Source organism: Ischnura elegans, chromosome 5, assembly GCF_921293095.1.
Source record: "Ischnura elegans chromosome 5, ioIscEleg1.1, whole genome shotgun sequence".
Taxonomy (NCBI): domain Eukaryota; kingdom Metazoa; phylum Arthropoda; class Insecta; order Odonata; family Coenagrionidae; genus Ischnura; species Ischnura elegans.
Window position 1 is genome coordinate 22,407,974 of NC_060250.1, and position 25,658 is coordinate 22,433,631.

The 25,658-nt window shown below is 39.1% G+C and overlaps 1 protein-coding gene across 2 annotated transcripts in view; it reads left to right on the forward strand.

Annotated features, from left to right (window-relative positions):
- The first annotated feature begins 53 nt into the window (after window positions 1-53).
- The window catches only part of LOC124158581 (activated Cdc42 kinase Ack), a 107,932-nt gene continuing 82,327 nt past the window's right edge, over window positions 54-25,658 (forward strand). For both annotated transcript variants that reach the window (XM_046533742.1, XM_046533743.1), the window contains exons 1-6: window positions 54-179; window positions 485-596; window positions 673-912; window positions 1,036-1,235; window positions 1,680-1,789; window positions 2,076-2,188. In XM_046533742.1, the coding sequence (XP_046389698.1) occupies window positions 504-596; window positions 673-912; window positions 1,036-1,235; window positions 1,680-1,789; window positions 2,076-2,188 (756 nt within the window). In that variant the 5' untranslated portion in view covers window positions 54-179; window positions 485-503. The remainder of the gene's footprint in view (window positions 180-484; window positions 597-672; window positions 913-1,035; window positions 1,236-1,679; window positions 1,790-2,075; window positions 2,189-25,658) is intronic.

A 25,658-nucleotide genomic window follows, 5' to 3' on the forward strand; every position in this document is an offset into this window, starting at 1 on the left:
ACGTGACGATCTGCAGGAAAAGTTTAAGAACGGAAGAATGTTTCAGTGCGCAAGGGCTGCCGAAGCGATCGACTGAGGATCAGAATCGCAATTTTTAATGGTTTTCATGGTTTAGGAGAAGAGGAAGAGGCTAAATATGTTACCTGAGCGTTCATGATTGTTTGTATCTATTCAACAAGGTGAGATATCATTCATCTGTGACTACCTTGTACGATTATTTTATCCGATGCTTTTCCGTACGGAGCGAAGTAACTCTACGTTGTTTTGCTGAGGTATTTCCGCGCATATTTTGCAAATGTTTATTATTCGAGGGTAACGAAATTGTTTTCCGATTCATGTTTGGATTGCATTCCGGTGTTTATAATTAGAGTAACCATTCTTAACCAGTAAAAGTAGGTTATTTGTCCTCGACACCTCGAAATTTTTTGGGCTGTGCTATTTATACGGGTATAAACTTTTCTAATTTTAATTTTCTTTGCTCCAGTACCTAAAGAATCATTAGTATGGCTGAAGATGGAGGAATACAATGGCTACATGAAATACTCCAAGACACTCAATTGGAACAATTTTACGCAAGGATACGAGATGACCTACAGGTTGGTTTATATTTTAGTGTGAACCTCCGACCGAGTGAATCTGAAACACTATATAAATTAATGAAAATCGTTTCAGGTTACTAGGCTTTCCCATTTTGACTATGTTCAACCGGATGATTTGGAAAAAATCGGAATGGGGAAACCTGGTGCCCGCCGTTTGCTCGAGGCCGTCAAAAAGAGGAAGGCTACCTTAAGGAAGAAGAATATTTTAAACAAATTAATACCGTCGTCAAAGCAAGGAGCTCAGCCTAAAAAGTCCTCTTCACCTGAACCTTCGTGCCCTAGTTTAAGTTTGACTTGTTTAATTCAAGAGAAGGTAATTTTCTGACAGTGTTACCCTTATTATTCTGCCGAAACCGTGTTTTTTATTCCTATAGCTTTACTTTAAGTGTTTGATGTATTCCAGTCGTTCATAATACGGATGTTATTTTTATTCCAGGATGTTGTCTTGGGGAGGAAATTAGGAGATGGATCATTTGGTGTTGTTAGACGGGGTGACTGGACTACTCCAAGTAGTCGGTTACTACCAGTTGCAGTAAAGGTTCTGAAGCAGGATGCCCTGCATCAGCCTGGAGTCCTGGAAGACTTTGTGAAAGAGGTTCAGTCAATGCATCAACTCAATCACCCTAACCTCATAAGGTATGGTAGACAATGCTTTTTGAACCTTTTGTGGGACCATGGCTATGATGATGAATATTGTTGTTATTCGTGGGCAATATACCAAACCATGTTACTCTATTCTCAATAGTGTCACAAATCGTTGGAGTAAATGTTTCCGTTATAATTGATACCTTGTAGCTCTAACTTATGCTGCATTCTTTTTTAATAATGCATACTTGCTGCTCTATGAAATAAGTCGTGTTTACTTTCACTGCCCACATATTTCACTAATTCTCAGTCTCTACTCGGCAAATCACTTGTGTCGCATTAATTATTTCTTATCATTAATAACAGTAATATTTTTGTCATAGCTGAATGAAGTGGTGAAAAGTTCCAGAAATATTTCTGTATTATCATAATTGGAATACTTTTAAGATTTAGAAAATATTCGGAGGTTTTATAATTTCTTTTCTCATCTACTAGGCTCTACGGTGTTGTCCTATCTCATCCAATGATGATGGTGACAGAATTGGCCCCTTTAGGAAGTTTACTGGATTATTTGAGGAAGCAGTGTCGTCATACTCCTTTGACCAGTAAGTTCTATATTTTTATTGATACCTATTTATGTGATCGTTATCTGTTGTAACTTATCATTGCAAAGTAATTCTTTATTGTTGAAGTCATGTATCAGAATTTCTTCTGACAATGTTTGCATGCATAATTATAGTAAAGATTGCTTTCTAATTCAACCAATTAATGCAGAGGAATTTAGTTGAAACATTTATGAGAGAGAACTTTATTGTGTTAAATTTGTGAAATAGACTGATAAATTATGTATTCCATTTATAAAAAAATTAACTTCCTAATTGCTCTCACCAGCACTATGGGATTATGCTGTGCAAGTAGCCACTGGAATGGCATATTTGGAGACTAAACGCTTCATTCACCGAGACCTTGCATGCAGGAATGTTCTTCTTGCAGCCAGCGACAAGGTATTTGCAAAATTTTCTCTTTCTTTGTAATTTTGTTCCTCATAATTTTTTTTGTTCTGACTCATGTTGAAAATTAATATCTAAGCTTTGAATGAATTGGTTTTTGATTTTACAAATATATGTATGTTTTTGGTGGTTATTTCTTTATTTTCTGTTAAGAAATTTGATTCGTAAGCATGCTTGTTTAGCTTGGTACTCATGTGATTCTTTCTTCACTGTGCCTTAGTGGATTGCAATTAGGAATGGTGAAGTGTTTAAAGTAGTAGGTACGAAAATCAGGGTTTAAAAAAATGTTTTTTGGATTGTGGATTGAGCATTTGGATTGAAATGTCATTTAGGATGATGCTTGGTTTTTTGATGTTGCTTCAGAATGGTAATCTATGTGGTGTGAATGCAACATGAGGTTGATAGTAATGATTTCTGAAATTTGTTGTAGGCATTACCTCTTTTAGGCAAATCATAATGCTGTCATTATCAGCCATGGTTGTTGATGATAATGAAGCATAGCCTGTAATAGGTAGTATTTCTCCCCACAAAAGGAATCTAAAACTTCTGACCAAGTTTTTAGTAAATGATAACTAGGTTGACTTCAATGTAATCACCTCCAATAGGCTACAGAAAATGGCACTGTCATATACTTTTCCACTAATTTCACATGGGCCTGTATTGATTGGGTATTCCTACGAGAAAAAGCAGAAAATCTACTTCAATTACTGTGCAGCATTGGTTACAAAGGGGTCTGGATATTTGTTTTTAAAATATTAAATTATTAATATTCCTATATATTCCAAAAGTCTATATGAAAGATTCATTAAAATGGAATGGATTATTCCAATTCATTGTTACATATGTGTAAGGAATGTTTGTCTTCTGGTCATAAAAAATTATAATGTTGGAACCTATGGGGAATTTGCTTTTGGTAGAAGAAATCCAAACTTGAAAAAGTCAGGAATCCATGGAAATATGATCTTTACTTTGGAAATAGGAGATGTTTTTTTTCCAAATTGTGGAAATAAAAACATGAGGTTCAGACATAATGTCATGTAAGGCCCAACCAGTCGTCTGCAACTTCTACTTTGGCTGCAGAAATCTCCTTTGTGTACCTGTGCATTAGACAAATGTGTTACGTAAAAGCTTGAAAAACAGTGAATTACTGGGATATGCTATGATTTAGTTAGATTTGTTTATTATTATTTGAGTACACATTCACATCATAGTACATGGTACATTCACATTTGAGTACACCTTCACATCATGATATCTTAGGTTTTTCCCATTATTAAATAGTTTCTTGAATAGAATTCTATTTTGATAGTGAGACTATCCCATTTCATTTTTTCAGCAACAAAATGAAGTCCATTCAAATTTGCGAATGGAAATACTAGACTTTTTTGTCTGGACTTCGACATATTTTTATTTTGAAAAAGTCTGTAATTTCGATTCTGCAATTTGGTAGACACTCATGAAGCAGTAGGGTGTATATATATGTCATGTTCAATTTAATTTTGAGCATTGGACCTGCCTGACCTGGGCCATGCAAGAGGGTACTTATTCAATTAATAGTGCATGTATCTATATTGCTGCAATAAGTGTTCTGGCTTGTCCCTTTAAAAACCAGGGCCGGGTTTAGGATGTGGGTGGCCCAGGGCGTATTTTGGTGGAAAGTCGGGAGGCTCACTGTTTCAAGATGTTGCAATTTGTAAATTAAGTACAAGATATGCAAGTAACACTATTTTCAGCGAATATATTAGCAATATACGTAGGACACCGCTTGGCGTGCCGCTGGTTGCGTTTAGAGCTACATTAGCAACGCCAGCAGATAAAGTGTATTTTATCACTTTCAATGTTTACGACTACATATTAACCAGGGATGGCAAGTAAAACGAAACGAAAACGTTTCGTTTCGACCAGGAGCGAAACGAAAATACAAGGTCTGGGTTTAGTTTCGTCCCAGGAACGAAACTAAATTAATCGAAACTCCGGTGCTCATAGTTTCGATTCATAAGTTTCGATCGCAGAAGTTGAGTGGAAGGGGATAAGAGGAATTAGTTTCGACCCATTACGTTTGAAATGCGTGTAGAGAGGTAAAAACATCGAGCTTAAAAATCGAATGGCCAGCTTGTGTTCACCGTTCTCCTGTTAGAGGAACAAATATGAGTGCCCCTTGCATTTAATGGCGGTAGGCCGAACCTCTACTTCATTCAACCATACTTCGTACTCGGTGTGTGGTCGAAACTAAAGTGTTTGAAGATGAAGCACGTGATCCCTCCGGAGCGAAACATTATCTACGTTTCGTCCCAGAGTTTTAGTTTTGTTTCGACCCGAAGTAGTTTTGATTCCGATTTCGACCCTGAGTTTAGCTCCCCGGATTTAAATCCATTTCGTTTCTACATTTCGCTCCCGGGAACGAAACTATTGAAATTTTACTGGTTTTGACTTTCTCTTAGTTTCGATTGTCATCCCTGATATTAACCAAAAAAACAACCCAGCTTCACTTGGAATCCCCTCATTCATTGTGGTTTTTTTCTGTTTTTCCGATTTTGTGAGATGGTCTATATTGGCGGAAGGCTTTTGCTTGGTGGGTGTCCCTCGGTTGGAGGGTGTCCCGGGGCCACCAGTGCCCAGTGGCCCTTTGATCCGGCCATGCTTTAACCCTTTGCGGTCCAATCTCGAGGCTGGCTCGACAAGTCTAGTGCTACAAGCACACGGCTTGTCGTAGCATCAGGTCTTACTTCGGGTTGAGCTCGACATCAAGGAGAAGCGATTTAAGGAAGGGCAATGTTTCACGATATTACCTGATGTGCCGTCATGTCTAGTGCTGGTAGCCAGGGGCGGATCCAGGATTTCTTTCTGGGAGGGGCACAAGCAAGGCCGTATCCAGGATTTTGTTCAGGGGGGGGCACAAGGATACCTCGTCATACAAAACGAACGAAATGATAATGGGACCGTATTAAAAATCTAGCATATTTTTAAGGGTCTGGGGGGGGCACGTGCCCCCGTGCCCCCCCCCTGGATCCGCCTATGCTGGTAGCACTACCCTTATCCAGCCAGCCTCAACGATGGACCGCAAAGGATTAATCTCCTCCTTCTCCCCTCCATCGTTTGCTCACCCCCGTATCAAGTCTCATAATGTCACTCACCCGACATCATGTTTGAAGTTCCTTTTTTAATTTTGGCAATTTGCAAAATAGGCATTTTTTCCTGAATCTATGTATTACTTTTTTGTTAAATCGGGGCTTTTTCAGGTTTTTCTTCTGGGAAATTTACAATTAGGACATTTTCATTTTTTTAAGACACCCTGTTTAATTAATTTAAGTATAAGACCTTCATGTGAAAAACATTGAAACGGGAATTGTTCCATTCTATTTTTGGGAAGCTACTCCTTAAATGTATTTCCTCCCGACCATGAGGCGTCTTCATGTCGGATTGAGCTTCATTATTAAATTCATGGCATCTATGTACATGTACTCCGCAAGCCGCCTCAAAAGGCGTGTGGCGGTAGGTGTAAAGGCCTCTTTACACGGTACATTAACACGTACGAGTTAATGTCTAAATGTATGAACGCGAGAATGAACGCCAAAATACACCGTGTAACCACCCAACTTGTGCGAATGCATTCACAGAAAATAGAACCTGTTCTAATTTGGTTCATGCATTTGTACATGTTCCGTTCCGGTCCACAAAAATCATTCACGCAAACGTACATTAACTCGTACCTGCTAATGTATCGTGTAAACAGGCCTTTAAGAAACCAAAAGAGAATGCGCGTACCCAAAGTTCATCGAAGTCCTTTATTGTTCGGCGAAAAGCTAATTCCTGCACCTATCCGTTAGACAGAATATCTCTCGTAATTTTTCGTTTCTCTCGGATTTTTGGAAATGGTTCGAGTATGATATTCTCCTTGTCACTCTGAAAGATCTATTATTAATGCTCAAAAATTAGAGGGTATCCTCCGGGTGTCTAGCGGCTCCCTGTAATTCGTTTAAAATCAGGGTAATTCGCTTTGTGTTTTTTCGTAGCCATTCTACGTTCCACTCAAATGAAATTTCCCAATTTTAAAGAACCTTTTAATTAGGTGTCTGGTTTCGATACGCAGACACGAGAATTTTGCAGGAAAATTACGGGATATTGAAGTTAATTCGTCTGTCGATGATGGAACAGCTCCGCCTCATCGACCCGAGTATCTTAACATAAAAATGCGCGGCAGTTTCCCGAAAGCGGAGTAGAAAATTCAATTGGTCATCGCGGATGTAATTGTGAGCATATTCGGCGTGCTCCCGTTCATTCTGGTTGCATATCGCCGCTGCACACTCGTTGTCTATGGGGAAGGGTTTCTCTCCCCGCCCCTATTATCGCCTTTCACTTGTTTCCTCCCCCTTGCATCCCCGTATCTCTCGGGATGCGCCAACGATGCCCGCTTCCTTCCCTACCCCCCACTCCCTTATCGCCCCGACGAATACCCCTTCCCTCTCCCTCCCTTGGGGCGTCTAACTCTCCAGGATTCTCCGAGAAATTCCCGGAATCGCACAAGGTTTTCGAATTTCCCGTCTCCCCACTCAAGTTCCAAGAATAAACCTCCAGTTTCAATAACTCACCGAGATTAAAAATAAATTTTTACCGTTGATGATACGTCCAGTTAATGAGTGAATGGGTTTGATAGCAAATCGGATGAAATGTAGTGAAATTATGTTGTGATAATGAAATATCTCGAAGGACAGGTGGAAGGCAAGAATGGAAAAGGAAGACCTCGAACAAAATATATGGAACAAGTAAAGAGAGATGTGAAAGAGAAGAAATACGTAGGAGTGAAAAGATTAGCTGATAGGAGAACTGACAATGAGTGGAGAGCTGCGTCAAACCAATCCTAGGATTGTTGACCAGTGATGATGATGAATGAAATATCAGTAGCTGTGAGTGAAGAGAGGGAAGAGATTATTTTGCTCTAATCGCTCGATCTTTTTTTTGCATTGTCGTCTCGTGTGTTGTCGCTCCGAGATATTCCCAGATATTAATTTGAGGAACCTCTAAAATGTTCGGTCAAGGTATAATTTCGCCACTGAATCGGTAATTTTCGCTTCTTACAGTTTTGCTCTTTCGTTCACCGTCTTCCTTACGAGTAATGGACTGGTTAATGGTCATGAAATGGTTGTATTCATATTCCTTGTTTGTTTTCGTTGATATTTATTTGCCTATATGGCAAGGGGTGTATAAACCTCAAATCACCAAGTATACACTCCTGGCTTATGTATGTATTAGCTTGCTTGCATTTAGTCGTTGGCATGAAAATGTTTCAAATGGGGCATTGATTAGCCAGATTTTAGCGATTACCACCCGTCACGAGTATAGAAAGCTTTTTCACGGGTCTGAGGTGACGATTTTACGAGTTTCTATATCCAGCACACGTAAGTTATGGAAGTCATTGAGTAGCGTTATGCTAAATAATGTAATGAATTACAGCTGGAATACAGGTTTAGTAGAACTCATAATATTTTCTTGCTTCGGAGTAGGTCTTAGCGTAGGTAGGTTAGGGAATGAGTGCTTTCGTGAAGAGTTGTTGGGATAGTGGTACGCCGGGAGAGTAATACAAGTAGATTGGAAACCAAATTAGGAACCACTGGAGATTTTTAGTATTTATTTACTTCCATTTATCAGCAATGATTTTGCAAATCATTTGTTTAGTGTATAAGGTTATTTATTATTTTCACCTACCCACCGCGGGTCGTATTTCTAACGCGTGAATTTAGCCATTATTTCGCTGTTAAATGAAGTTAACGCCGTACACTTCCTGTAATTTCTTTTCTTTTCATAGGGTGTGGAAATTAGGATGGCAACTCCGTACCTAGTTCTTTCTTTTGCGTCTTAAATATTTCAAGATAGAGGTTTTAAATATTTTGTGGCCATAAGTAAATTATACTATTGACTTTGACCTATTTATAAGTTATCAATCCTCCGTTATTATAGTCGTTTAGGTTGTTTTTAGTGGTTTCGGCTCTGGTGGAAGTTTTTTCAGATCGATGGGTTGGATGTAGTTATTTTTCCGATGCACTTTTAGAGACAGGGGCTGGGGGAGAAACTCCTCTTTGTCATAGACACCCACGCGGCCAGAATCTCGGAAGAATAGTCTTCATCGATTAGACGTCGGGGAGACCGCCAGAACTATTTATCTGCCTCGCTCAATCTGTGGCATTTTCTTTTGAGTGGTAATTTCATTGACCTTGACCTAACCTTATATGCCATTGTGGCGCATCATGCATGTCGATGGAAATCTCGTCAATACGTTTACGTTATTCTTGAATGTTCATCTCGGTCATTTTATTGGCTTGTGTGTGAAAGTGCTTTCAGTGTAGATATTTCTTGGCATAAGGAGTAGGCTGTATTTTCTTGGTTCGGAAGAGTACGTGAAAAATAATCCCTTATCTCCGCAGTAAAAGAAAAACGAACCCTAGTATGTGTGTCAAGCGCCGAGGAGCCAAATCTGAGAAAAATGAGAACTAATATAGTCGTGGGTTTTGATGAAAAATTTCTGGGGATGGTCTTCTTTAAAACGCTCTGCGGACTCCTTACCTCGTCTTTGTTAGATCTGATTGTTAACATTTCGGCGTCATAGGTCGATAATCCTTCTCGAGGTTACATATTTTGTGCTGGGTGAGGAAACAAATTTTATCTTGACATGAATTTTTACTACATTTTATGTTTGTCAGAGTAGAAAATTCTTTCTTTTTCGGAACTGAAAGATTCAAATCGAGAGTTGATTAAAATTAATGAATAAGATTTTAGTTCGTAATCATTGCACCCGAAAAAGTAGTTTCTTTGCGCTACCTTTTATGTACGGTGTGCACTAGAGGCACGAATATTTATATTGATTTTAATTGTCTCAAAATGTCCAGATCGAGTTCGAATATTTTCCCTTATACTAGAATGAACACAAATTTTTAAAAGGGCATTCCTATGCAACAGTTCTTGTTGGCATTTTTTCTTTCGGGCAATGGTATTTAAATAGTTAAATCCAATTTTAGCTTTCGGAGAAGGGTAGCTTTAATTCCTGTACGTCTTTAATTTTGGAACGTATGCTTTAGAATTTTGCGATGTTTAAATTTATGTTTACCACCGTTTTTATCTGACGATTAAATAACTACACACAATGCATTTCCACATAAGCACCGGAAAAATGAGCGACAAGAAAATACAAAAATAATGCAAACGTAATTACTCGAATTCCCTCGACATGCAACTAGATAGAGGGGAGATATAAAGCGGTTCTTCCTTTTGCTAGAAATGGCGAATCCATTTTAATTGGTTGGACCGTGGGTTGCTGTCGTCTGATAAACGGCTCCTTTCCCCATCGTACCCCTTCTGCCCCACTTCCTGATTGGCGAGTTGTCTCGGGTGCACTAGTTCCAAGGATCTGAGGATGACAGTGGAGGCATCACCATGACGATGATTGGTGGGTAATCAGGGGGTAATTACGATGTTGGGAAGAACTATTACTCGTGGAGTCTCGGGCTACAATCTCTTCGGATCTGAAATCACTGGCGTCGATTTGCTAAAATATCGTTACACGAAAATGAAAAGGAGACTTCCTTGCTTTCCACAGATTTATTTCGTCCGTACGACATGTTTCGACCATAGAGGTCATTCATTATCAAGCAACGAAGTCTCCTTTTCATTTTCGTGTATTAATTTCCACAAAGTTGAGCCGAAAACCATTGAATGTAAAATATCGTTCTTTATCACTTTGGGAATCCGACGAATTAGTTGTGTTTTATTGACCTTCTCATAATTATTCTACATGTAATTATGAAATTAAAAAATCGTCGAAGGGCAAGTTGACTGGAATAACGGTAATGGATTGAATGGAATTAGCTTTTATAGGATAAGATATCTGATAATATCTTAGACGTAAGGGGGACGCCGCACGTGAATATGAAAATGACCCCTGATTGACAAGTTGAGTCGTACCAATCTCAGAGTTCTTGAAAGGCAGTTTGATTGCGTTTGTCTCAAATTTAATTATAGGTGCCATTTGAGTAGGATTGTGGGCAGTTAATATTGCGGAGACCATCATTTTTACGTTGGTAGCAGTGGCGGTTTGCCCATAAGGACTCTCGGACGCCGCCCCTCCCAAATATTTGAAAAAGTAAAAAAAATAAATATCCATTAATTTATAATTATACATCTGATTAATGAAAGCGTTTTTTCAGTCCCATACATCGAAAGTGTTGGAAAAACACGAAAAGAAATAGCGCGAGAAGTTCGTATTTGTAGCCGTGGGGCGCTGGCCAGAACGTCCCAATCCATCCCCATGCAGTTATATGGAGAGTGGTAGTGGTGGGGGCCGCTGGTGCTATGACGCGTCTAACGTTGTGTCTTATGGAAGTCTTGGGACGTCGTCCGAGAATGCGCAGAGCGACGTATGAGTTGATATCGCTGCGCAGGCCGGCAGGCGTATAATCTGGCGTCTACTTGGTGCTGCCACAAAAAAGGGACGTACGGAATCAGAATGGTCACTGTACTGGGTGTAGTTATACGATTTTAATTTTTAATTACTGGTAGGTATTGCTACAGAAAATAAATTATCCCATTATACTTGCGTTTTTTGGTGTTTGAAATCCGGAACACATAAAATCCAACCAGTTAAAGCCCGTATTGACGTAGGACAACTATTCTCGAGTACTTGCCACAGTTCTGTTATGATTACGAATTTCAAGAACCATGGGGAAACTAATATTATAATATTTAGGCCTTAACAATGTATTCATATCTTCCCGGTGATTAGAAATGCGGTACCTATTTTTCAGATAAATTTATCAAAAGATCTGCAGTATTAGGAAAAATCAGTTAACATTCCCCACTGATTTATAATTTAAGAAATAGGTGCGTGCGTGATAGGGTGAAGGATTAAATATGATTTAAATCGTTAAGCGCGACTTTAAATAGAGTCATTCAATTAATGTCATGAAGTGCCGCGTACAATGCACCTTTTGTGCGTAGGTTCATCATTTTTCTAGCCGTCCTTGTTGTATTAGTTCATGTTCACCTAATTCCTCAGCGGCAGAGTGGTAGCTGTCTGACGGAAAATGCCCACTTGGGTCTGATTTAAGTGGCCTCGAAGAGTTCATATCAGTGCGGAAATCCTTACAGCTCCCATCTGTGGCTCTGTCGAGTCGTCTTCTTTTACGATCTAGAACTTATTTTCTATTATATCATGGCAATGATTTCGAAGACACGGTTATTCCAAATGCGACCCGTTGGCGTCTCGTGTGTTTACCACATATGAATCTTAGACTCAAGGAGATGGTCCGTGACGTCCTTTGTTTGCTTGAATGCCTTTGCTGACCTTAAATTCGTCCCTCAGCTGAATCAGCATTAGTGGACCACGACTTCTATCTCCCTTGAGTCGTCCTTATAGTAACGGCAAGACTCTCGGAAAGAACGGAGTGAAATGAGTGCAGACATCATTTTCGAGGAGTTAATTGTGCGTAATTGCCGATTAAGAAGTTTCTTAGTGCTGTGTGTACATTCAAGAAGACAATTTTGAATTAATCAACAGTGCTCGTTTTTTTAAGGGAAATATAGGGAAAAATTGTCCCAATTCTGTGTCCAGGCACCTTGTTCTTTTTGGTTGTATTTTTCGTCGGCCTATTTTGTGTCGTCCCTTGTTTATTTATAGACTAGTGCCCTTGCCATGTGTTCAATCAGAAAGAAATTGTTGTCCAGCGCTGATTTCAACGAACGTGAAATTGATCACTTTGCTGGACAAAATGAAAGAAGGATGGACTTTTGCAATATAACTAAAGGCCTGTGAGTATTTCATATTTTGTTAAAAATGTGTGAGAAATGTTTGATTGTTGATTTTAAATCATACTGTATTCAAGAAGCAACGCGAACACCGCCATCAAAGTTTACATCTGAAATAGCAAAGCGCGCGCATTCTAGTAGTGTTTGTTGCCTAGTGGAAGTCAGTGACACTCTCCTCCCTCCTCAGGTGTTACAAGTGTCATTGCTACCTAAATCATTGCAAATGTTGTATAGATTTGACAAATAACGCATTATTATTGCAATACGAACAACAGAAGTGTATTGCGGGCATATCCGCACGAAGAATGTAGACGCTAAAACCTAAAGTTACGTATTTTCGTTTGTATTTGCAAAATATCGCAGCAAATATATTTTTATTCTTCAAGATCATTGATCAGTATCATCGAGAGTCCGGACTAAGCCGATCCGTATGACCGAGAGTCTACTGCATTTAGTATTTATTAATCAATCTTTATTAGGAAAACTAGGTATTTTTGTTGAAAAAAAGGAACGTATGGCATGACAGAATTTAATTTCTAGATTGCCGTAAAAACTTAATAAAATACACGAAATATTAAAAAATTATGACCCCCCGGTGGAGTGCGCCCCCCCTAGCATTTGACTCACGAGCCGCCACTGGTTGGTAGACACTGCTGCCGAGGATTTAAAGGTTTGTCATTTATACGATAGCCAAGTTCATTCATGTGTTTCTGCTTTAATTATTAAGGATTCGGAATCTGAAAAAATAACGTTTGATTGCGGTAGAAAAGAAGGGAGGTTATGTCGATAGGTGAGTTTACGTGTTTGATGTGGCTGACAATAGGGTAGTTTCCTTCATCAGAGAAAACGAAAGGCATTGATTGCGATTCGTTACCCACCATTAGTGTATTCATAATATACAAATTATTTGGTTTTAGAAATCCCAGTTTAGACGAATGTTAACGGTCATTTTTAACGTCATTTGAAGAAGGCCAGATTGGCGTCAATGCGATTCCACTCCACGTGACGTCACATGGACCTAGTTTCTATACGAATAGATAGGAGTTTTACATCGTTTGAGATAACCAATGCATGCATGAGGCACAGAGCTCAGGGAAACATCTCTTAATAATCACCTATTAAAATTGCTTAAGGCCGGAAACTTTCCTTTGTTTGATAGGGTTATAATAATCCTTATTTAAGCCAAGCGCTACATGCTAGTTGGGTACTGTGCTACCTGCTAGCAGCCTACATCGTAACGTCTCTCAAAGCCTCGCCCCAAGGTCACCTGACACGACCCCAGCGGGAACCAGAATGACGTCACACGGGCTTTTACCAGCATTCATACTTAGCCGTCGCGTTTTCGCGCGCTTGAAATTTTTCACATTTCATTTAATCGCGAAAAATAGGTATCGTCATTTAACAATCTAAGAGCGTGAAATGCGTACTCCAGGAGTAATAATCTTTCAATTTAGGCAATAAAAAAATAACAGGAAACCACCCTATTTCCTTAACAAGATGTTCTAGATTTTGGAATGTGGTGTGATGTTTTTCTTTTGCTTATCATTCATATAGTTTGTTTTCTATGTATGTTGGTTAATGCAAGGTATAAGGAAAGGTTGGCGAACGAGTAATAATCTGCTAGAATGTACCGATGACGCATAAAGTGGGGGATTCCCATGCGTAACGCCAAGACAGAATCAATAGTGTGTATATTTGCAAGGAAGAGAGGTGTGGAATAAGCTGAGAAAGTGTTTCTTGGAGGAATGGAGAGTAGCAGGTCTTCGTTTTCTATATGACATTTATTAATCGATTTTAAATAAAAAGTTATTAGCAATTATGCTATTAGCCAGAATATTTAAAAACAATGTTGAAAATTGTTCGCGACAGAAAAAAAACATATTATAAATCAATTGTTTGATAAAAAAAATCTTCCAAGGTCATGTAATTATTAATTTCACGAGGGAGTCCAAAGTCTAAAATATTTTATGTTTAAGTTTTATTTCAGTATTTAAATATTACATAGCTGCAAGTTAATACTGACGGTTTCAGTTGTTTTCTTAATGGAATGAATAATTCTTTCTCGTATACTTATGTACGATTTGATCAGATATACGCCCTCTGATGTGTTTGATGATATTTTCTGAAGCTTTATCTTCATTTTCTATTCGAATATCATTAGTACCTACTTCATTTAAACTTCAAATTATCAAAATATTTAATAATCGAATTACTTTTTGATGAATGCACAGACGAACGCTGATATTAATAAGAGATTTAATTAATGAAGAATAAAAATAATGTGCAATTTCAAAATTTATTTCCGATGTGTTTGGTAAGTAGTTGAGTCAGTGAGAAGTTGTGTAGAAGACTCTTTTCTGATGGTCCGACTGTATTCCAATGAAGGCGAGTGGAGGGAATTGAATGGTAACTCTTTCATAAACGGGGAGCATCATTGACTGCGATGATTTTGTAAGTGGGTTAGTACGGGTGACGTGTTTCTTTCTTTAGAAACCGAGAGTAAAGCTTTTATCTCTAGTCCTTAGAGGAATGGAGATAGATGTCCATTGATTGCGATATCCAGAGAAAAATTCGTGTGTTTCCTTCCTAAAACTGTAATTTTTTAAATGTGTTCGCTGTCTTTTCGTATAAGCATTCCAGGTTATGATTTTGTTGGCATTATCATGTAAGTTTGATATCGTGTTACTCTGGATATTGGATGAACCCATGTCGAATATGAAAAATATGTTTGTGTCTCCATTGGCGTTTCCCTCTTGTGGATTTTAATTGATGCACTTTAGGAGCGGTGGAAAAATCAAATGATCTCTAGCTTGAAGTCTGTCTCGTACACTGGACTTGGTTGGGATATTGTAATTTAGCTTATAATTTAAAATAGTGTTTCGAAATCAAAGTGGGGATAGCCTCGCTTAGCATTTCTGTTTTTATTACATTTATAATGAAATGTAACGTAGTACTATATAAAAATTGAAGCTCTTCGTGAACACATTTCATCCTCTATCCTGCTAGCGAATTAATTCCTCCGTCCATCTTGAAGACGCAGTGATTCTCTCAGCAATGGTTTAATCTACTTAAACGTTCAGTTTCGTACAATTCTCTATTTTTTATCCAATAATTTTTTATTCCATATCCGCCCTACGTAGTGCTAAGGGATTTGTTTTGATTTATACGGTAGTTCATAGACGGCCGCAATGGTGTACGAGCACTTGGTCGTATGTGGATACTTTCCGATGTGCTGGAACGTCCGTAGATGTGTTTGAGTTGAGCATGTACTTGACTTAAACATGGTATATACTTAAAGTGGTGTACTTGTATACCTGGAATTCGGCCTCTGTTACCGCTGCCGCTCCACATGCCGTCCGCTGCTCCACTGTTTGGAAGACAGTCTGTGTAACACAAAAAAATAGGAAGGAAGAGAAGGTGCAGTAAAAAAACGCCTCGATTGTGGGGCTTTTCTCCTTTGTTGTAATTGAACGCGCGCGGCCTGACCGCGTCGTAGATTTCATTGGAAGGGATCTGCGGTCGCCCAAGGGAGCGCCGAATCCAATTTTCGCGGAAGGCGGTGACGCGCTCGAGTTCTCTTTTGTTCGGAGCAAGTGGAGTTCATGGGAAATCAGAGAAAGGGACCTTTTTTTTCATGGAAAAAATAAAGAGTTAATGAAATGGCACTTACTTTTTGTAGCCGCCTTGATTTGTTTTATTCCCTCGTGGTTTGCCTCAAGCTTACTTATGGACCAGCGGTAATAAATCCTACAGTATTTGATTCGAGGTCATTGGGGGTAGTTCTGGCTGCCACCTACGGCAGTAATTTATGCTCCAAGGCATATTACTCTTGCTGGTGGGGTTTGATGCTTGAAGGAACGATGTTTGGTTTTGTTTTTGGTTAATGTCGCTCTCGTGGGGACTACCGATGTTCAGTCGCCCTAATGAGGGTTCACCCTCGACTCCGAGCCTAATCCGACCCTTTCCCGGGGTCCGAGCTCGCGACGGATGGACCCAAAACACCGGGAGGGCCCCCACCCATGTGGGCCACGTGTAGTACAATTTTGATTTTATAGTTCCTCTCGTGCTATCAACAATTTATTGCCTTTATCGTCTTCTTGATGACACCAGAAATACGGTCCTTTTTTGATCGTCTTTCTGCGATGATTTTCAAGAATTTTGTCCAATGTGCGTTAAAAGTCCCCTTTTGACTTGGCAACGCTGCAGCCATCAACTTTGGGGTGGGATAGGAAAGCCCTCTCGCTCGACGCTCAACAATGGCAAACCCTGTTCTGACCTGGGAATTGGAAAGTTGCAAAGAATTGAAAATTGCATGCTAACAAATACGTCCACATTCATGCAAAGGAAAAACTTGCCAACTGCTCATACAGACAAGATGAGAAGGCATAAAGGCCGCTTTACACGGTGAATTTTCATTCGAAAGATCATTCGAATTAAATTCATTCGTCTTTCGGTGGGTTATGACGTACTAAGTAGAGATTAGAACGGTTCGAATTGATAGCGGAAAACCACTTTCATAAATCGTGCGTTTTGTGAACTCGCAACGAAGTACATAAGTTAAGATAAGTTGTTTTCGCTGAAGGGCAACGATCATTCTGCTTCAAGATAGTGCACTCTAGAACATGATCACAAGGAAACTTACTCTTCAAATGACCATATCATTTATATTATTCACGGAATCATTCAAGCAAATTGGGAAATGCTTGAAATTTAATTCTTATGTTTACCTTCAATGATGAGAGATAGGCAATATTGTGATTTCATAGGGGAGCCAAGATAACGTAACGGCTCATTTTCGTTCTACTGTGTTCACCGAATAAACAGAGATTTTGTCATTAATTGGGGCTCTCAACCCAAACTTCAGCGCTCATCTCATGTAATATATTTTAATAATTGTAAATTACACAAAATATTGGAGCAATCGAGGAGAAAAACGACGTTTTTATTCATTGAATATCCCGAATGTCATTTCCGAATTACCCATTTTAGACAATTGATGTTTGTGAATTTATGTTCTCTCAAAGTGCATATTATTATTTGAGCTTTGCATATGGTTACTTTGCTTCCAAAATTTTAAATATGATCTTAAAATTCCGAGGTGTATGCCAACGGCAAGGTGGACGCCGTGCGCTCATATCATTCACGGAAATCATTCAAGCAACCGTAAACTTGGATTTGTAAAAAGAATTCTCGGTAAATGCCCAAAAAAGGTGAAAGAAATAAGCTACCTGACTCTAGTGAGGCCTCACTTGGAATATGCTGCTAACCCTTACGAGGTAGGACTAACAGGTGAAATTAATCGAGTACAGCGCAGGGCGGCCAGATTTGTGATGACTTGTTACGACAAAAAGTGCAGCGTTTCAAGTATGTTAAACGAGTTAGGATGGGAATCTTTACAGGAGCGTAGATCGAAGTATAGGCTTAACTTACTTAGGAAACTCGAAGATAATATTTTCTCAGACGACGTGAAGCATATCCTTCGTTTACCATCGTACTATAGTAGACGCGATCATGAGAAAAAAATAAAATAAATAGACTGCAAAACAGAGAGATTTAAAATGTCATTCTTCCCTCGTGCTATTAAGGATAGCAATGTTGTCTCAATTGAAAGGATTAATGGCAACGCTCGCTAGGATCACCCATTGCATGTTTTTCGTAGTTCTAACCTTGCATGTATTTGCTCTAGGAATTACTAACCATTAGCAATTTTTTAATGAATAAGCATGTATATTTTTCTAGTGTGCGTAATATTTCTTTGACTGTGTGGTGTGCATGTGGCGGTCCTCTTGCATGCTGCATGCTGGTGATTGATCACCCCCTGCCAAACACCCTAGAGGTGGCTCGCAGGGTAATTTGTAGATGTAGATGTAGATGATACATCCGCTCATCTCCCCATAGTTACGCCTCTGTGGTACCCCATTCGTATTTTAATTGATACAGCTTCCAAATAAACGTAATTTTGATCCTACTTTGGCCAATAATACGGATTTTAAAAGTTGTTCACAAACCTGGAGATACATGAGCGTGAAAATTTATTATGGTATAAACGATCACAAGGATAAGGTTTGAGAAATTAACTGCAAAACCGAAATATTTTAGATGTTTTTCCCGCGTGCAATAAGGAATCATATACTACTTAACTTAGGCAATTTTCCAGTTATTAGGTACTTCGTGTTCCTTGTTGGATTTACTGAATATTGACTGCAAGTAGAGGGAAATTTCTGTGGCTAGTTCTTTATACAAGCGAGAAGGGATTTCGTCTGGACCCGAGGATTTACTAGGGCCCGTATGTTTTCAACCTCCAATGGTTCATGAACAGAAGACGAAGTGATTGATTAAAAATTATTTCATAGCTAAATGTTGAGTAAAATTGTGGTATCCTGTCGACAGAATCGTCTCGGCTATTAAGGATATATCGAGCCTGTGGACGAGCTTTACTATACTTTTTCATAGGTTGTTGCCGCCAATGACTTGCTGCGAATTTTGCCTTTCCCTTGAAGCTCATTGCCCGTTTGAAAACGCTTCCCTCCTAGCCAATTCTTCATTTCAGCGTAAATATGAAGTCACACGGCGCTATGTCGACATTGAACGGGTGCTCGAAAACGTCCCATTGAAATTGCTAAAGGAGCTATTGGGCTGCATCAGCTCTGAGGTGACGGGCATTGTCAAGGATCAGAACAAATAGATTACATGACTTTGTAGTGTATTCTAAATTTTGGGGCCCTACGTAACAATTACTTTTCACCACTAAAACCCGTTATCCATTTTCGTCATTCATTCCGAGAAAGCCCAGTAAGTACATTCAAAAAGCGTGGGTAGCTGTGGATACGGATAAAAATTACTTCATGAATGCTTTTTCCTTATCTTGGAAAATATCATCTCTGGCCAAATGATATGCGTCCCGGATGCCATGTGGTAATATAGTTGATTTCCACCTATTTATGAAAAAGAAGGATTATAACTTGTTCATTTACTTCTCTTTACCTTGCAGAGACTGAAGAGTAACCTTACTAGTTTATTTGGAATTATCAACAGATCGAGAGGGAAGATCCCGACTGAAATCAAAACCTGTCGGTTGCAGCTACACAAAGCAAAAATTCAGAAATAGGATCATATCACATTCGTAATACTGCAAGCAGTTGTGCCGACTCTATGGGGCTTGAGGGGGCCCGAGACCCCTCAAAAATTCGGTATGGGTGTGAGAAAAAAATGTGTCAGCCTATTGATTTTCCCCGGAGTGTCCAGATATCAAGATTAAAGTTATCACTGTTCTAATGTTGATCATATGAGTCTTCTATAATGCTTAAAAAATATAAAACTCAATACTTATAAAATTTCCTGGGGTAATATCCCTGGTTTGGGCCCCCCCAATATTTTTCCTAAGTCGGCATCCCTGATTGCATGGCAAGGAAACTAAAAAATCTCCTTATACGACCAAGTGTGACCGTTAATTTAGGTACTAAACGTAAACCAGAGACTATTAATTCATAATGAAAATGAAATCGAAGAATGTAAAGTAGACCAAATGTCGAGGCTTCTGCTCATTATATCCAAACACGCCAGGACACGAATAAAGCTGAAAGTCTCCCATTCCATATAAATTATGTTAAAATCTCCACCTACATTCAAGTTAGTAAGCATAAAATTTTCCAAATCCAAGGTCAGGGCACAGTTTGGCATTCTTGGCTGTCGGACGCTTTGGGCCCGATAGGGCTTTCTCACCTCACCCCACAGATGATGGCTGCGCCGTTGCCAAGTCAAAAGGGGACTTTTAGCGCACATTGGACAAAATTCTTGAAAATCATCGTAGAAAGACGATCAAAAAAGGACCGTATTTCTGGTGTCATCAAGAAGACGATAAAGGCAATAAATTGTTGATAGCACGAGAGGAACTATAAAATCAAAATTGTACTACACGTGGCCCACATGGGTGGGGGCCCTCCCGGTGTTTTGGGTCCATCCGTCGCGAGCTCGGACCCCGGGAAAGGGTCGGATTAGGCTCGGAGTCGAGGGTGAACCCTCATTAGGGCGACTGACCATCGGTAGTCCCCACGAGAGCGACATTAACCTTGTTTTTTTGTTAGTTACCTACTTAAACGCGGCACGCCGTCATGGGTGTAAAATTAAATTTTTTTGCTCAAAAACCTATTTAACCGGCATGAAGTCTGTCATTACTCTTAAGATGAATCGTATGTGATGGAACCCGCCAATATCAGTAAAAATAAGGTGGTCGAAACAATAATTTATGCTTTTATCAAAATGACTACCGGAATCTTAGCTCTCGACCCAGTATGATTTACTTGAATTACGTTTATCCATGAAATAAAATAAGAGTCCATCATATTTTTCTGTCATAAATACAGTGTTAACATTGCGATACCTTCCCTGCATAAACGCTCAACAATCGCGCACCGAATCAAATCCGCTCATCTAGTACTATAAGGGCTATCTAGATTAGCGGATTTGATTCATTGGGCGATTGTTGAGCGTTTTTGCAGTGGAGATATCGATTGGTTGTTACCTCAATAAAAGAACGGTTCACGGTATGACTCTCCTTTGAGGGCCGCGTTACTATGGTGATGAGAATAAGTGAAGATTTTGTTTCATTTCAACTACATTAAATATACCTTCAGGAGGTCCACATTAGTGGGAAATCATGAAAGTGAGAGAGTTTTTTGATACCTGGAAAGGCATGGAATATCAGGGAGTATTGTGAAAAGTTCTGGTTAAACATATTTGCTATAAAGTCAATATGTGAAACTTACAATGGAGTTGCTACATCTGGATTTCGTTCAGATAGTTTTTCAATAACTTTATTTTCTATTTATAAGTGATTTAAATGACTATAATTCTAGATTGAGATTTAAACTCTTAAAAACATTATCAATCTCCTGAAAAATTTAATTTACAGTGAGATACATTCTATCAAAGGAATTTGAAAATTGAAATAATTGTCTCATAAGCCTTGGAAATTTCGTCAGATTCGACATTCCTGGTTTTTATGCCTCCAGGTGAGACCACACGCGTAAGAAAAGGGTGTAACTCTCTTTCTCTATTCTAATGAGCGATTCAGTGAACAAGTTCTCGCTCTATAGTATCTAATATTACCAAATTTCAGCCCATCCTCGTATGTGACCTTGATTTAAATCGTGTAGTAATGTGTGCAATAACCTAGGATGTGGTTGGAATCCTCCAATCTGGGAGACTCCGTTTCACACTCTAGATATGAAGAAAATGAGATGCCATTCTCGTCGCCTGGTGGATCTCTTTGGAGTGGAATGGTAATGTTCCTCCTCCATCATATGGCACTCATACCGCGGCATCCTCTCTGCTCCGCTGTCGCTTCAAGCCTCGTTGGCTGGTCGCTAACGTCGGAAGTGTGTCCGCTGCTATTGGGCGTGAGCCATAATTGCATTTTATTCGCTTCAGGAGGTTGAGCGTAATGAAAAAAAGGCCATAACGGTACAGGGCGCTCAACGATCCTTGAAATTCGTTTTGAAGTTGAATCAACTCGGAGTAGCCACGGTAAAACACTGGGGATCTTTTGAGGATACGAAAAAATCTTTTCTCAAGGGAAGAAGAAACCTATTCACGTCTTCTGTTCAATCGGGACCGGGTGCCATAAACATAACTATTAGCCAATAAATCATGGCAACTTACTACTAGCTACTATTTCTGCTTATTTTCAATGTAATTTCTTATGAAAGCTCCTAGTTCCAGACAGTTAATGAGGAATTACAGTAGTTTAGTGGTATTGAATGTCTTCTGTCAGAGTTATAAGGAACTTAACTTATAGGAGCCAAACTTATGGATTCCATGTGATTTTTATAATCATATCTCTTTATTTTAAATATTAGTCTTTCTCTTTTATTTATATGGTCATGAATATTTATTCAAATACCTGAAATATTTCCGAGTATGCCCTTCTAGTGTTAACTTTTATCTTTTCAATGGTTCTTATGCTATTTTGCTTATGAGGCTCACACAAATTCTATCCTATCAAATGGTTTAGAATTCTCCAATTCTAGTTAAATTGTTCGGCTTTTTTTGTTTGAAATTATTCTTCCTTCTTCAACCCCTCCAATTTAGACCTGCGTCTCAAATGCATGCTTTTTCCAAATCATTACGTTGGCCTTCATGGAAGAAGGGTAGATTGAAAAAAGAAGGCTTCCCTGTGTGCCAAGAAAAAGTCTTCATTGCAGCAAAGCAAGTTTTCGTCAAAATCATGGTTCCTGAATTATTGAACGGGAAAGCTCTTTTTTTAATTGGTATTATCTGTGGTATCCTTTGGCACTTATGTTAGTGGTTGTGTGTGACCTTGGGTGCCTATCGTCCCTTGACTCTCTCAATTAAAATAACATGTGTTCTTTTTAAAAGATAAATTTTTAAACGATAATAAACGATGGTATATTCTGAAATATTTTATACATGTAAATAAATGTACTCGTCCGTGTAAAATACAAAGAATGTTATTGAAGGGAGACAGGTACTAGTGTAAAAAGCTTAACTTGAGACTAGATTCCGTGCGAGACTAGATTAAGTCGTGATCCTCAGTGCTCTTTCGGGAATCATTCAAGACTGTGAAACTACCTAATTTACCGAAGTTTCCACAGAAGCTCTCCATCCACTGTCAAGAATACAGAATCGCTGTCATTTATCGTAGATTTAACGTACAAAATATACTTAACCAACCCGTTAAACAATTTGTCATGATTTTTGGCTACAAGTTATTTTGTGCCACTAAAGCTGATGGCGCATACCCCCCCAAAAGCTGCAAATTCAGCCGATGTATAGAAAAATATTTTTTCAAAGTGACCCAGCATATTGTTATTCTCCTGCATAAGTATTTTCCAAGTCGCAACATGCGTCATACATTTCCCATGGGGTGTTGTTGGTGTTGATTATCGCTCCTATCCAAAGTTCTCTCAAGGGCTTGCATTTTTTTTTCGTTTCGGCAAAATCAATACAATTTCAGAAATCGACCCGGCGACCGCCAAGTGCCGATATGATCGCGATGATCGGTCCCCGGAGGGCTTGAATGTCACGAACCGTAAATGAGAAAACCAAGACCTTTCGCTCCATTTAGTTTCCGTCCCTCCTGCTTTCTCTTTTGCGGTAGAAATTCGACCGAAAGCGTTTGAAATGAGAGTCTATCCATCAACCATAGCCATTTGCAATTCGTGAATATTTCGATTCTAAATTCGTTTTCTCCCAGCATCGGCATTAGCCTGCTCTATACCAGTGGTATATACCAGCTCTATATACCAGCTATGCTCTATGCCAGGGGACCACGGCTCAAGGTTTCATCGGGTGCATGGAGTGCTGTTTTATCACCTCCTCAAAGCACTCAAGTAGGGGTCATGCAGTCCTTGAAAAAATTTCCGCCTCGTTCGGGATTGGAACCCTGACCCACAGGGTGGGAAGCCAACAGTCTAGCCACCTCACCAACTCGTTCCCCCTCTGTAGGATCTTCTGCTGGTGTTGGTCTGGAGTTTATTTTCTGACTGATCTATTTGGATTTGTCTTTTGCTCACCCATTGATGTAGTAAACGAATATTTTCGTTTGACACTTTTTGTTTATTTTTACCTTAATTTTTTTCGTTTATATTCTATGCACAGTTCTCCTCGGAATGCACACTATTCCTCTCGTGAATAATTTTTATATTCTCAAGTGTTCGTAATGCTGAAAAATGTAATAAATTATTGTCTTCTTACTCCTCCTCTCATTGAAAGTATTTCTTCCTTTACTTCTTAATGGGAAATGGTTTGCAATTCTGCTTCCATACTCCTACTCTCCATCCTCTCTTTTTTACCCCTTTATAGTTATTGTGCCCTTGGTATAGAGTTGTTGGATATCTCTTTTGTGGTTATTCATGTTATTTTAGTATTCGTATATCTCTGACGCAGGATTATTTTTTCATTTTCCCTCCTTAGCCCGAGTGTGATTGGGGGCTTGAACTTTAATATGGAATTTGCATCACCAAAATCTTATGTTAATTGATGACTTTTACTTGGTGTTTGTTACTCGGCCAGTCATTCAATTCAAGGGCTTGACTTGAATGAGTGACATTCACTTTCCCAGAGTAAGCTATCGGTGCGAGAATGTCACCTATTCAGGTTTGGAGGGGCTTTGGATGAACCTTTTCCAAAACCGTGAGGATTTTTGGGGAATCCATGTAGTATTACCCGGATTTTAACTAAGAAACCTTCGTAGTATAGCCGTGAGCTCTAACTACTTGGCCAATGCGCTAGTGTACACCTTAAAAAGTATTCTCATTCTCTCTTACCTTGGAACCGAAGTTACGATCTTGCTTTCTAAATCACGTAAATTGCCGTTAAATTACTGTGATGGGAAAGTTAATTATTATTGTTTTTATCAGTTTTCAATGTCGATTTAATTCTCTAGGGACCAAGATAGTTAAGCAGCTTGTAGCCACATCCGGGTTTACTTCACTTGGAGGAAATCTTATTATTTTGTGTTTGAGTCATGCAATCCTCAGTTGGGTGGAGTTTATTACTCCGCTTTAGTCTCCTTTGGTAAAGTACGGTTATATGTTTACGTATGTTTTAATGAAATTAATGAAAATTTTGCGTACTGTACTTCTTGCAATAGTGGCTTCGTCATCGCAGAAAGCATGCATTTTGTAAGTTTCCGCGGTAAAAATCACCCAACTGAATTCGGAACTAGCGCGTCTTTCTCGACAGTGTAGGCATGATATCTCAATAAATGTTACCGTAAGGTCTCGAAGAGCACTGGTGCTTCCTCTATGAGCACGACATCTTTTTCACTTCTCAATTTTGGCTTACCTGTTGACGTGAAAGTTTGCTATATGCATGAAAAAAATATAGTCTTCCCGATAATCTTGAAGCGCTATTTATAAGTGCTGCTAGGTCGACCGTTGGTGGTTGGGAGAGAGGTGACATGCCGTCTGGCTGGCAAGCACAGCAGGAGGGATATCCTTGCTTTGAGGACCGGAGGCCCAATCGAACCAGTGCGTCTTTCATGTTTTCCTGGGAGGGTGATTGTGAATTCGCCTCTTTCTACCGCGGAGACCCTCGGCCCCTCCTGTCAAGACGAACGATGGAAAATGGGAAGGAGAGCAGCTGCCGCCAGTCATGCACTTTTTAAGAAGGGGACAAAAGATTCTCTCCCCAAGGGATATTCGGCGTTTCGGCACTCGCCACGAGGTTTAAATTCTCCACTTCGAGAAAACGCATCTTATGGACTCTCCTTCATCTTTAGGTTTTTATGCAATCTGCACGTTTTCATGCTATAGCTTTAGAGTCATTAAATTAAAAAAAAAACAATTTTTGAGAGATATGTGTTTTAATTTTATCATACTTTATTAAAAAAATGCGAATTCTAAATCGGTCTTACTTAATAATAATTTAAGAACAACGAGAATGAAAGTAATTGTTGAAGGCATATGATTAATTTTAATGGTGATGGAAATGTTGCTACCTTAATTACTCATTTTTTGTTCATAAGGACAATCCTTGGCGTTTTAACGATAACTCCTTCAAATTTGCTATGACGACTGTCATTAGTGTTCCTTTCGAAGATATTTTCTATAACTGTGAAAAATGTTGTCTTTATACCCGTGAAATCAATCCATTTTTTGTAGTTTGACGTCTAATAAGTCGATTCGAGTGTTCGCCTAAAAATTTTGCG